The 11226-nt window shown below is 54.4% G+C and overlaps 2 protein-coding genes across 2 annotated transcripts; both read left to right on the top strand.

The window, feature by feature from the left end:
- The first annotated feature begins 1728 nt into the window (after window positions 1-1728).
- On the top strand, window positions 1729-4108 carry LOC134550801 (uncharacterized). The gene has a single exon (XM_063397643.1). The coding sequence runs from the start codon at window positions 1791-1793 to the stop codon at window positions 2706-2708; it is 918 nt and encodes a 305-aa protein (XP_063253713.1). The 5' UTR covers window positions 1729-1790; the 3' UTR covers window positions 2709-4108.
- Window positions 4109-7597: 3489 nt separating this feature from the next.
- LOC134550548 (mas-related G-protein coupled receptor member H-like) lies at window positions 7598-9376 on the top strand. The gene has a single exon (XM_063397288.1). It carries the CDS (start codon window positions 7598-7600, stop codon window positions 8513-8515), a length of 918 nt encoding a protein of 305 aa, XP_063253358.1. The 3' UTR covers window positions 8516-9376.
- Window positions 9377-11226: the final 1850 nt, after the last annotated feature.

The following is an 11226-nucleotide window of genomic DNA, read 5'->3' as shown; positions in this document are numbered from 1 at the left end:
GGCCCTGCACTACAAATGTGCTGCTAAACTTTGATTTCTGGTTCAAATCTAATTTTGCCACTTGCATACCACAATGGCAGTGGTACTTCACCTTCAGCACCCTGTTCCTAATGGAATCCATGGAACAATAAATTCTATGCAGGAGCTGGAGCGCAGGCACACAGCAGAGGGATGATTTAGGATTCCAGCAATGCCATTTCTTCTGTGAAGAGGTGAATCAGTGCTGCTGTCTTGGCTTTAAGCCTTAGAAAGTCAGAGGTTTCATCTGACTGATCTTCTGCACTCCCTTGGAGTCCCACAGCAGCCTGCAGGGAATTCCAAGCAATTCCTAGACAGATGAGGTGAGATGATTCCTACCCAGGCTGACATGGCTCAGGGATCTGGGATGCTCCTGCTGGAAAGTGGCACGTGTGGTGGCCCTGGGAGCAGAACTGTCACCTCTCTGCCCTGCTGACACCACGTGTGTGTCCCCAGCTATGGAATCTGACATCCCCTCCCCAGGGCAATCCTTTCAAGGGCAAACACTTCATGATCCGTGCGCTGACGGGGCTCCGGGAGAGGGGGAGAGGGACTTTGGACAAGGGGAATGGAATCCCACTGAGAGAGGGTGGGTTCAGATGGGATGTTGGGAAGAAATCCTTCCCTGTGAGTGTGGAGAGGACCTGGAACAGTTGCCCAGCAAAGCTGTGGCTGCCCCATCTCTGGAAGTGTCCAAGGCCAGGTTGGATGGGGTTTGGAGCAACCTGGCATAGTGGAAGTTGTCCCTGCTGGCAGAGGGACAGGATGGGATCAGGTACAAACATCCACAAGTGCTCCCAGGACTGAGGAGGAGGAGGAGTAGCTCTGGTGAAGGGAGGGCAGAGGGTTCACATCACCCTGGTCTCTGACAGCTTCCATTGCATCATCCAGGGGTTTGGCAGGAATTAGGGTGGGCTCTGAGTGCTGACAAGCTGCTGCAAGCACCTGATTGCTGTCCTTGCCTTGGGCTGGGGCAGCCTGCACTGCAATGATAGAAATGGGAGTCCATGGCCCAGGGGTGCTGCCATGAGCCCCGGGCAGGTTTTGGCAACGATTCTGGAGCTCTTCCCAGAATGGGAGTTGTTTCTGACAGGCAGCTAGGAGCTTCACCAGCGCTGCCAGCACTGCCAGCATTGCAGTGCCGGCAGCAGCACCAGCAGCCCTCTGCTGCTGGAGGGACAATGACCCCTCAGGGAAGGGAAACAGGGAATGGCAGAGACCTGACAGGAGACAGGGCACGGAGAGGAGCCAGCGTGACGGGAGTGGGGAGCTCCTGGTGATCTGGGGACATTCTCCTTCACGTGCCTGACCTGGGAGGAGCCGCTTTAGGAGATTGATCCCAAAGGAGCACGGGGTACCAGGAAGCGCCGCTGATCTGCACAGACCCCTTTGCCTGCTGCTGCCCCACTGGGAACAGGTCAGTGCAAGGTTTGCCCTCCTCCCTACCCCACCTCCCTCTCCTCCAGCAGCTGCTCTGCTCCTGCCACCCTTTCTGGTGACCGCAGGGCCCTCCCCAGCTCCCCCCTCCTCTGCCCTGCCCTTCCCTTCCGCATCCCCTGCTGAACATCCCAACCCTGCCACCTCCCTCTCCCACCCCACCATTTCCACTGCCCTCCTCCCCTCACATCTCACTTCTCCCCTCTGAATCCTTCCCACTGCAGGGAGCTGCAGAGGAGCCGCATGCTCCATCCTGGCATTCTCCAAGCACTGACTGCCCATCCACTCTGACCACAGCCAGGGGCCACATCCCACTGCCTGCCCAGCGTCCATCCATGGAGGTGACCACCGTGTCCCCATCTCCCACCTCACCCACTGAAGGGGACAATCTCTGTGACATAGATGTCACCGACGTGGCCATACACAGTGTGACCCTGCTCATCAGCCTCTGTGGGCTGGTTGGGAATGGGGCTTTCCTCTACCTCTTCGGCCTGAAAGAGCGTGACATTGGGGTCTTTATCGTGGATCTTCTTGGCTTCCTCTTTCTGCTCTTCACAGTCCCCTCCACCATCCTCTTCCTGGTGGAGGACGTGTCCTGCTCTCCTATCATGCCCCTGCCGTACTTGAGTTTCCTTTTCCAGTTCTCAGTGGTCTCCAGCTACTGGGTGCAGTTCCAGCTGATTTTGCTTGGCAATATAATCAGTATGGAAAAGTTCTGCAAGTTCTGCCCCTGCGACCTTCCTGAGCGCCTGATGTGGTTGGTGGTCACTGTCGTATTCTGGGCCTTCTTTGCTCTCTTCACTTTCATTCCTGCCATGACAAACCTGTGCCCATCACACCAGCAGGAGCACTGCAGGTCAGCTCTCATCTCTGTGTACACCCTCATCCTGCTCCTCTTTGCTGGACCCATGGTCATTTTTGACACAATCGACTTCATTAAGGCCATGTGGGGCTCCAAGAAGCTGAAATCAAAGATGCACAACATTGTTCTCTTCCTCATTGTGCTCTTCATTCTCGGTCTCAGCTTCTGCAATTTCCTGCAGCAGCTCGGCTACACCGTTGTGTCTTCTCAAGTTCTTTTCCTGCTCAACTGCATCCCCAGCAGCATCAAACCCTTCACCTACGACTTGGTGATCAGCTGCTGGGACATCTCCTCCCTGAAAAACTTCCTGCTCTCCTTCCGGAGGTACATTGATGAGCTGGAAGAAGAAGATGCCCACAGCAATGAGGACTCCATGGACACAGGGGTCTGAGCCTGGTGATCCCTTCCCCTGCTCTGCTGAAGGACCCTGGCAGAGTGGCTCAGGCTTTCCTTGAGCCACCTGATCAAGAAATACCCACAGGATGCCCCTCCCTGTGGTGCTGTATTCCTGCAGGAGAAGGCAGCAGGGGCAGTGCCGTGGGTGATTTTTGAGGGATGCTCTGCAGGGAGCTCATTGGAGCATGGCTTTCCTCCTCCCTCCTGGATGCACATGGCTCCAGGCAGAGCAGCTGGGCTCAGTTCTGTTCCCCAGCTCTATTCCCCAGGGAAAGATCCTCCTTGCCTCAGCCCCAGGGAATGAACTCCATCTCCTCTGGCCACACACTGCAGTTTCCTGGTGTTTTCAGGGACCTCCTGCCTGCAAAGAATGGGACACCCTAAGGCCTGCGGACACACCCAGCACGGGGTGCTGCTCATTTCCCCAATCCCTGCAGGGCTGGTGCCTCTGGATGGCAGGAGAGGGCTTGGGATCACAGGGAGCATCCTTCCCCTTCTGTCTGGCAGAGCTGGCCCTGCATTCCCAGCTGATGGGGAGAGACACCAGGAAGGGCTGCAGAGCTGGGCAGGCACAGCAACATTCCCTTCTTCTTTCAGGGGGAATTTGTCACATTCTTGAATTCCAGAATTCAGTCGTTCTGAGTAAAGGGCAGGGTCGATGGTGAACTCCACTAAACCCTTGTGCCTGTGAACAAATGGAATATGGAATATGGAAATTCCCAACCCCAGATGCTTGGACCACTGAATTTCACAGGAATTAGGGGGTTCTGCTGCCGTTCTGCAGAACGGGGCCATCCTGTGGTTCCCAGCATCCAAGTCCAAGGAAGCCCTGGAGCACCTCCATCCTCAACCTGCCCACCCTGGGGAGGAGCTGCACAGCGACTCTGCACAGCAGCTTCAGCCAAAATCCATCTTGTTCTGATGTTTGTCAACTTGTAACTTCTACTAAATTGAGTTTGCATTTATGTCTCTTGTTTGTTTCCAGTGTGATAACTCCAATCCCAACATTTCTTGAATAAACAACATCCAGGCTTTGCTACAGAGCCTGTCCCTGGTGAACAGTGTCAAAAAATTGCTCATTTCTTACTTCCCACAATATTTATAGCTTTTAATACCCTGTGGATGTCTCTTAACTGATAAAAGGCATGACCAGGTTCTACCCAGTGAGGGGGCTCTGATGAAGTGGAAGGAGAAGAGTCTGACCTTGTTTCCTCTCACAGCCTGGAGAACTTCCCCACACTGCACTCCCATCACCCCACACACCCCAGCTGCTGTCCCTGGGTCAGGATCTTCAGGAGTTCCCTGCAGTGGTCACTTGGGAAAGGGCAGCAAAGCCCCTGGGCTGAGCCCCAGCAGCGTCCGCAGCGGCTCTGTCCCAGCTCCTGCCACAGCCCCTGTTTTCCTGCTGGCTCCTCTTCTGCAGGGCTCTCACCAACAGGGAACCATTGCACAGCCTCTGCTGGGATCAGGGCTCTGCTGCTGATCTGCTCTTGGCTTTCCCCACGAAAGGAGGAACAGGAGAGAGCCTCAGCAAGGAGACCGATGGGAAAGGGAGTTTGTCCCCATGTCAGCCTCCTCTTCCATTTTTAAAGCAACCCCAGTCCCAAAATCTTCTCATTTGAACTGCCTGAACTTGCTCCCTCTCTTTCCTGGGGTGGATCCTTAGGACCCTGCACTACAAATGTGCTGCTAAACTTTGATTTCTGGTTCAAATCTAATTTTGCCACTTGCATACCACAATTGCAGTGGTACTTCACCTTCACCGCCCAGTTCCTAAGAGGATCCATGGAATAATAAATTCTGTGCAGGAGCTGGAGCACAGGCACACAGCAGAGGGATGATTTAGGATTCCAGCAATGCCATTTCTTCTGTGAAGAGGTGAATCAATGCTGCTCTCTTGGCTTTAAGCCTTAGAAAGTCAGAGGTTCCATCTGAGTCATCTTCTACACTCCCTTGGCAGTCCCACAGCAGCCTGCAGGGAATTCCAAGGAATTCCTAGACAGCTGAGGTGAGATGATTCCTACCCAGGCTGACATGGCTCAGGGATCTGGGATGCTCCTGCTGGAAAGTGGCATGTGTGGTGGCCCTGGGAGCAGAACTGTCACCTCTCTGCCCTGCTGACACCACGTTTGTGTCCCCAGCTATGGGATGTCACATCCCCTCCCCAGGGCAATCCTTTCAAGGGCAAACACTTCATGATCCGTGCGCTGACGGGGCTCCGGGAGAGGGGGAGAGGGACTTTGGACAAGGGGAATGGAATCCCACTGAGAGGGTGTGGGTTCAGATGGGATGTTGGGAAGAAATCCTTGCCTGTGAGAGTGCTGAGACCCTGGCACAGGTTTCCAGAGTTGCTCTGGCCAACCCATCGCTGGAAGTGTTCCAGGCCAGGATGGATGAGGTTTGAAGGAACCTGGTCTAGTGGACAGCTTGGTAAACTGCCCCTGCTTGCAAAGGGGTGAGATCAGGCAAAAACAACCACAAGGATTTCCAAGACTGAGGAGGATGAGCTCTGGTGAAGGGCTGCAAAGGGGACCAGAGAACCCCAAAATCTGGTCTCCAATTGCTTTCATTGCATCATCAGGGGTATTGGCAGGAAGGAATGTGGGCTCTAGTCCTGATTATGCAAGCTTGTCCTGGTTGGACACTGACCAAACACCAGGCACCCAAAAAAGCCCTGTGCTCACCTTCTCTTGCTCTCAGCTGGGCAGAGGAGAGGGAAACAAGAATTAACAAAGGGCTCAAGAGTAGAGATGAGGACTGGGAGAGAAAACACCTTAAGTGTAACACTTGGTTAAAATTTAACACTAATAAGTAAATTTATTATTAAAAGAGTCAGAGGATGATAATGAGAAGTGAAATGAAACTTTAAAACTCTTTTTCTCCCCCCTCCCTCCTTCCCACTGACAGTGCAGGGAGACAGGGCATGGGGGTTTTGGTCACTTTGTCACTCCAGATCTTCTTCTGTTTGCTCAGGGAGAGGAGTTTTTTCCTGCTCTGTCATGGGGTCTCTCCCACGGGATTCAGTTCTCCATGAGCTTCTCCAGTGTGGCTCTAAGCTCAGGAGCAGCACTCCTGCCAGAACTGCTGCAGCCTGAGTCCCTCCCCAGGGCAAACCTTCTTCTCAAAGCTGTCACAGCGTGGGTCACTCTTCCACGGGGTGCAGTCCTCCAAGGACAGGCTGCTCTCGTTTGGAAGCAGGGCTCTCTTTCTCTCTCCACGAGCAGGCGCCCTCTCTCTGCACTCAGGTCTCCCACGGGATCACAGCTTTCTCTGGCAGGCACCCACTCCAGCTTGAGCACTGCTCCCACAGGCTGCGAGTGGATTTGTGCATGCCCTCTGCACTTCATGGACTGCTGCAGGACAGTTTGTTTCACCACAGTCCTCACTGCAGCCTGCAGAGGAATCCCAGCTGGGACGTTTGGAGCACTTCTTCCCCCTTGTTTCCACTGACCTTGGTGTCACCATGTTGTGTTCTCTCACACGTCCTCACCCTCCCTCTCTTCTCTGGCTCCAGGAAAAGCTGCTGCCCATGGGTGCCACTGCCAACAAATTGTCCCAGCTCAAAGATTCTTCCAGAATTCCGCAGTGCCCAGGGGTTGATCTCGTCCGGGTTCCAGGCTGGGAAATCGCTCGCCGTGTTTTCCCCACGGGCCAGACGACCCCGTGGAGGCAGTGCAGGCTGCTTTGATTTTCTGCTTAAATGTGTCCTCACCGAGGCGTTTCCAACCTCTCCAGTGGTGCCAGCAGCGTGTCCATCTTCAGAGCCAGCACAGATTGGCTCTGGCAGACGTGGTGGAAGCTTCCAGCAGCTTCTCACAGAAGCCTCTTCCTGTGGCCCTGCACCACTACCAAAAATCAGGCTGTGCCAAATCAGCACAGAGCACCTGATTGCTGTCCTTCCCTTGGGCTGGGGGAGCCTGCATCAGAATGAAAAAATGGGAATTGTTGGCTCAGTTGGGTTTCCTTGGGCCCAGGGCAGGTTTTGGCAATGATCCCAGAGCTCTTCCCAGAAAGGGAGGTGTTTCTGACAAGCACCAAGAGGCTTCAGCAGCACTGCCAGAATTCCAGTGCCACCAGCAGCACCAGCAGCCCTCTGCTGCTCGAGGGACCATGACCCCTCATGAAAGAAACATGAGAAATGGCAGAAACAAGTATTTCTAATGAGGAGGAAAAGAAGAGCCATTCAATTCTGCATTTGTAGTTTTGACAAGACTCACTTCCTTTGTGGGAAAAAAACAACCAAACGCAAAAAACCCAACAAAACCAACGGAAGTGAGACTCTGATCTACCCAAAGACACCATTTCCTGCTCCACCATGATCTCAAAATCGAACAACAGCAGGACAGGGCACAGAGAGAGCCTGTAGTACAGGAATGGGGATCTTCTGGTGATCTGAGCACTTTTTATTTTCATCTTACTGACCTGGGAGGAGCTGCTGTAGGAGATTGATCCCAAAGGAGCACGGGGTACCAGGAAGCGCCGCTGATCTGCACAGACCCCTTTGCCTGCTGCTGCCCCACTGGGAACAGGTCAGTGCAAGGTTTGCCCTCCTCCCTACCCCACCTCCCTCTCCTCCAGCAGCTGCTCTGCTCCTGCCACCCTTTCTGGTGACCGCAGGGCCCTCCCCAGCTCCCCCCTCCTCTGCCCTGCCCTTCCCTTCCGCATCCCCTGCTGAACATCCCAACCCTGCCACCTCCCTCTCCCACCCCACCATTTCCACTGCCCTCCTCCCCTCACATCTCACTTCTCCCCTCTGAATCCTTCCCACTGCAGGGAGCTGCAGAGGAGCCGCATGCTCCATCCCGGCATTCTCCAAGCACTGACTCCCCATCCACTCTCACCACAGCCAGGGGCCACATCCCACTGCCTGCCCAGCGTCCATCCATGGAGGTGACCACCGTGTCCCCATCTCCCGCCTCACCCACTGAAGGGGACAATCTCTGTGACATAGATGTCACCGACGTGGCCATACACAGTGTGACACTGCTCATCAGCCTCTGTGGGCTGGTTGGGAATGGGGCTTTCCTCTGCCTCCTTGGCCTGAAATGGCGTAACATTGGCATCTTTTTCCTGGCTCTTCTTGACTTCCTCTTCCTGCTCTTCACAGTCCCCTCTGCCCTCCTCTTCCTTGTGGAGGACCTGTCCTGCTCTCTTATCCTGCCCCTGCTGTACTTGAGTTTCCTTTTCCAGCTGCCATGGTCCTTCTGCTACTGGGCGCTGTTCTGGCTGATGTTAATCGGCCATAATCGAAACATGTACAAGCCCTGCATGCTCTGCTGCCACTGCAGCCTTCTTGAGCGCCTTTTGGGCTTGATGAACACTGTCCACTACTGCATATTTCTTGCCCTCTTCATTGTCATTTGTGTAATGCCATACCTGTGCCAATCACACCAGCAGGAGCACTGCAGGGCAGCTCTCATCTCCATGCACGCCCTCATCCTGCTCCTCTTTGCTGCACCCATACTCATTTTTCACACAATCAACTTCATTAAGGCCAAGAGGGGCTCCCATCAGCAGAAAACCAAGTGGCAAGACACGGTTATCTCCCTCATTGTGCTCTTCATTGTCCTTCTCAGCCTCTGCAATCTCCTGCAGCTTGGCTACACTGTTGTGTCTTCTCAAGTTCTTTTCCTGCTCAGCTGCATCCTCAGCAGCATCAAACCCTTCATCTACTTCTTGGCAGGGAGGTGCTGGAGGCCCTGCTCCCTGAAATCCCTCTGGCTCTCCCTCCAGAGGGTCTTTGAGGAGCCACAAGAAAGCGCTGCCCACAGCAGTGACCCTGCCTTGGACACTGTGCTCTGAGCCTGCTGATTCCTCCTGCTGCACTCCTGAGGGCCCCTGGGACAGTGGCTGAGGGATTCCTTAAGTCCCCTGAAGAATAAATATCCAAAGTGTCACCGTCCCTGTGCTGGTGCATCCCCTCTCCCTTTCCAGGCTGTGCTGGGATCTCAGGAAGGCTCCGCAGGCCTCAGCGCTGAGGAGCAGCCCCTGGCCTGGTCACAAACACCCTCTGCTCCAGGAGCTGCTGCTGTCCAGCCTCCTCTGGGGTGTATGAACAGCCTTGGAGATTGGTTTAATTCCCTGAATCCCTGTTCTCACCCTCCCAAAGCGAGGTGCTGCCCGAAGCGTGGCCAGGGTGAAACATTGCTGTGGCTGAGGGCCGTGGCCTGGGGCTGTGACCAGCGGTGCCAAAGGAGACCCTTGGGGCTCTGCTGGGCCCCGCAGCGCTGACCAGAACCTCCCTCAGAGCGGGGCCTCTCCCGGCTGGATCTCTCCTGTTCCCTGCCCTCAGGGATGCCCAAACACCCACAGATCCTAAACCCATCCCCACTGCTCGAGGCTCAGCCCTTGGCCCACTGAGGAGATGCAAACAGATCCGGAGTGAGCATTTCCCTGCCTCCAAGGGGAATTTCTCACAGGGACCTTGCACTGCCTCTGTCTCTGTGTGCACACACGTGTGCATCTGCTGTGGCACATGTGGGAGAAATGCTGCTCCCTCAGGTGTTGAAGGACCTGAGACATCTGAGTACCTCAGGCCTGGAAGGAAGTATAGGGCATAAATGAGGTTAAAGGCTGTTGAGGGTTCTTCCTCTATTGAATTGCTCAATTTAAGGTGGAACTGAAGTACTGTGAAGTGTGAGTGCAGGAAAGCTTTCAGGCCATTTTCCTTTTATCCTTACCCTCACTGTCCTTCTGTCACACACACAAACACACACACAAGCACACACACACTTTGCTGTGCTGTTGCTTCATATTAATCCTGGTTTTTGCTGATACCCTTGCTGGTGGTTTTGTGCCTCCAGAAATTCTCCCTCTGCCCTGGCTTTGGCCTCTCCCTCAGCAGGCTCAGATGGTGCAGCTACAAGGGAAGGGGAGTCCGTGGTGCTCAGCACAGGCACCCCCTTCCAGGAGCAGGGTGACATCTGTGTCTGTCACCACGGGCTCCACGGGGCATCAACCCCCTCCCTGTGGCTTTGCTGAGGGCACTGAGCTGGGGGTGTTCAGCCTGGAGAGGGGAAGGCTTTGGGGAGATCTTAGAGCCCCTTCCAGAGCCGGAAGAGGCTCCAAGAGCTGGAGAGGCACTTTGGACAAAGGCCTGAAGTGACAGGACAAGGGGGAATGGCTTCTCACTGCTAGAGTACAGGGTGAGGTGGAATATTGGGAAGAAATCCTTCCCTGTGAGGCTGGAGAGGCCCTGGCACAGGTTCCCAGAGATGCTCTGGCCACCCCATCCCTGGAAGTGTTCCAGGCCAGGATGGATGGGGTTTGAAGGAACCTGGTCTAGTGGACAGGTTGGTAATCTGTCCCTGCTTGCAAAGGGGTGAGGTCAGGCAAAAACATCCACATGGATTCCCAAGACTGAGGAGGAGGAGCTCTGGTGAAGGGCTGCAAAGGGGTCCACAGAACCCCAAAATCTGGTCTCCAATTGCTTTCATTGCATCATCAGGGGTATTGGCAGGAAGGAATGTGGGCTCTAGTCCTGATTATGCAAGCTTGTCCTGGTTGGACACTGACCAAACACCAGGCACCCAAAAAAGCCCTGTGCTCACCTTCTCTTGCTCTCAGCTGAGCAAAGGAGAGGGAAACAAGAAATAACAAAGGGCGCAAGAGTTGAGAGGAGGACTGGGAGAAAAACACCCTAAGTGTAAAACTTGGTTAAAATTTAACGCTAAGAAGTAGATTTATTATTAACAGAGTCAGAGGATGATAATAAGAAGTAAAATGAAACTTTAAAACTCCTTTTCTCCCCAGCTCCCTCCTTCCCACCGACAGTGCAGGGAGACAGGGCATGGGGGTTTTGGTCACTTTGGCACTCCAGATCTTCTTCTGTTTGCTCAGGGAGAGGAGTTTTTTTTCCTGCTCTGTCATGGGGTCTCTCCCACGGGATTCAGTTCTCCATGAGCTTCCTCAGTGGGGCTCTAATCTCAGGAGCAGCACTCCTGCCAGAACTGCTGCAACCTGAGTCCCTCCCAAGGGCAAACCTTCTTCTCAAAGCTGTTACAGCATGGGTCACTCTTCCACGGGGTGCAGTCCTCCAAGGACAGGCTGCTCTCGTTTGGAAGCAGGGCTCTCTTTCTCTCTCCACGAGCAGGAGCCCTCTCTCTGCACTCAGGTCTCCCACGGGATCACAGCTTTCTCTGGCAGGCACCCACTCCAGCTTGAGCACTTCTCCCACAGGCTGCGAGTGGATTTGTGAATCCCCTCTGCACTTCATGGACTGCTGCAGGACAGTTTGTTTCACCACAGTCCTCACTGCAGCCTGCAGAGGAATCCCAGCTTTGACGTTTGGAGCACTTCTTCCCCCTTGTTTTCACTGACCTTGGTGCCACCACGTTGTGTCCCCTCACATGTCCTCACCCTCCCTCTCTTCTCTGACTCCAGGAAAAACTGCTGCCCATGGGTGCCATTGCCAACAAATTGTCCCAGTTCAAAGATTCTTCCAGAATTCCGCAGTGCCCAGGGGTTGATCTCGCAGGGGTTCCAGGCTGGGAAATCGCTCGCCGTGTTTTCCC

The sequence above is a fragment of the Prinia subflava genome, chromosome 5, assembly GCF_021018805.1.
Source record: "Prinia subflava isolate CZ2003 ecotype Zambia chromosome 5, Cam_Psub_1.2, whole genome shotgun sequence".
NCBI classification, from domain to species: domain Eukaryota; kingdom Metazoa; phylum Chordata; class Aves; order Passeriformes; family Cisticolidae; genus Prinia; species Prinia subflava.
This window is presented reverse-complemented; position numbering and strand designations above follow the sequence as displayed.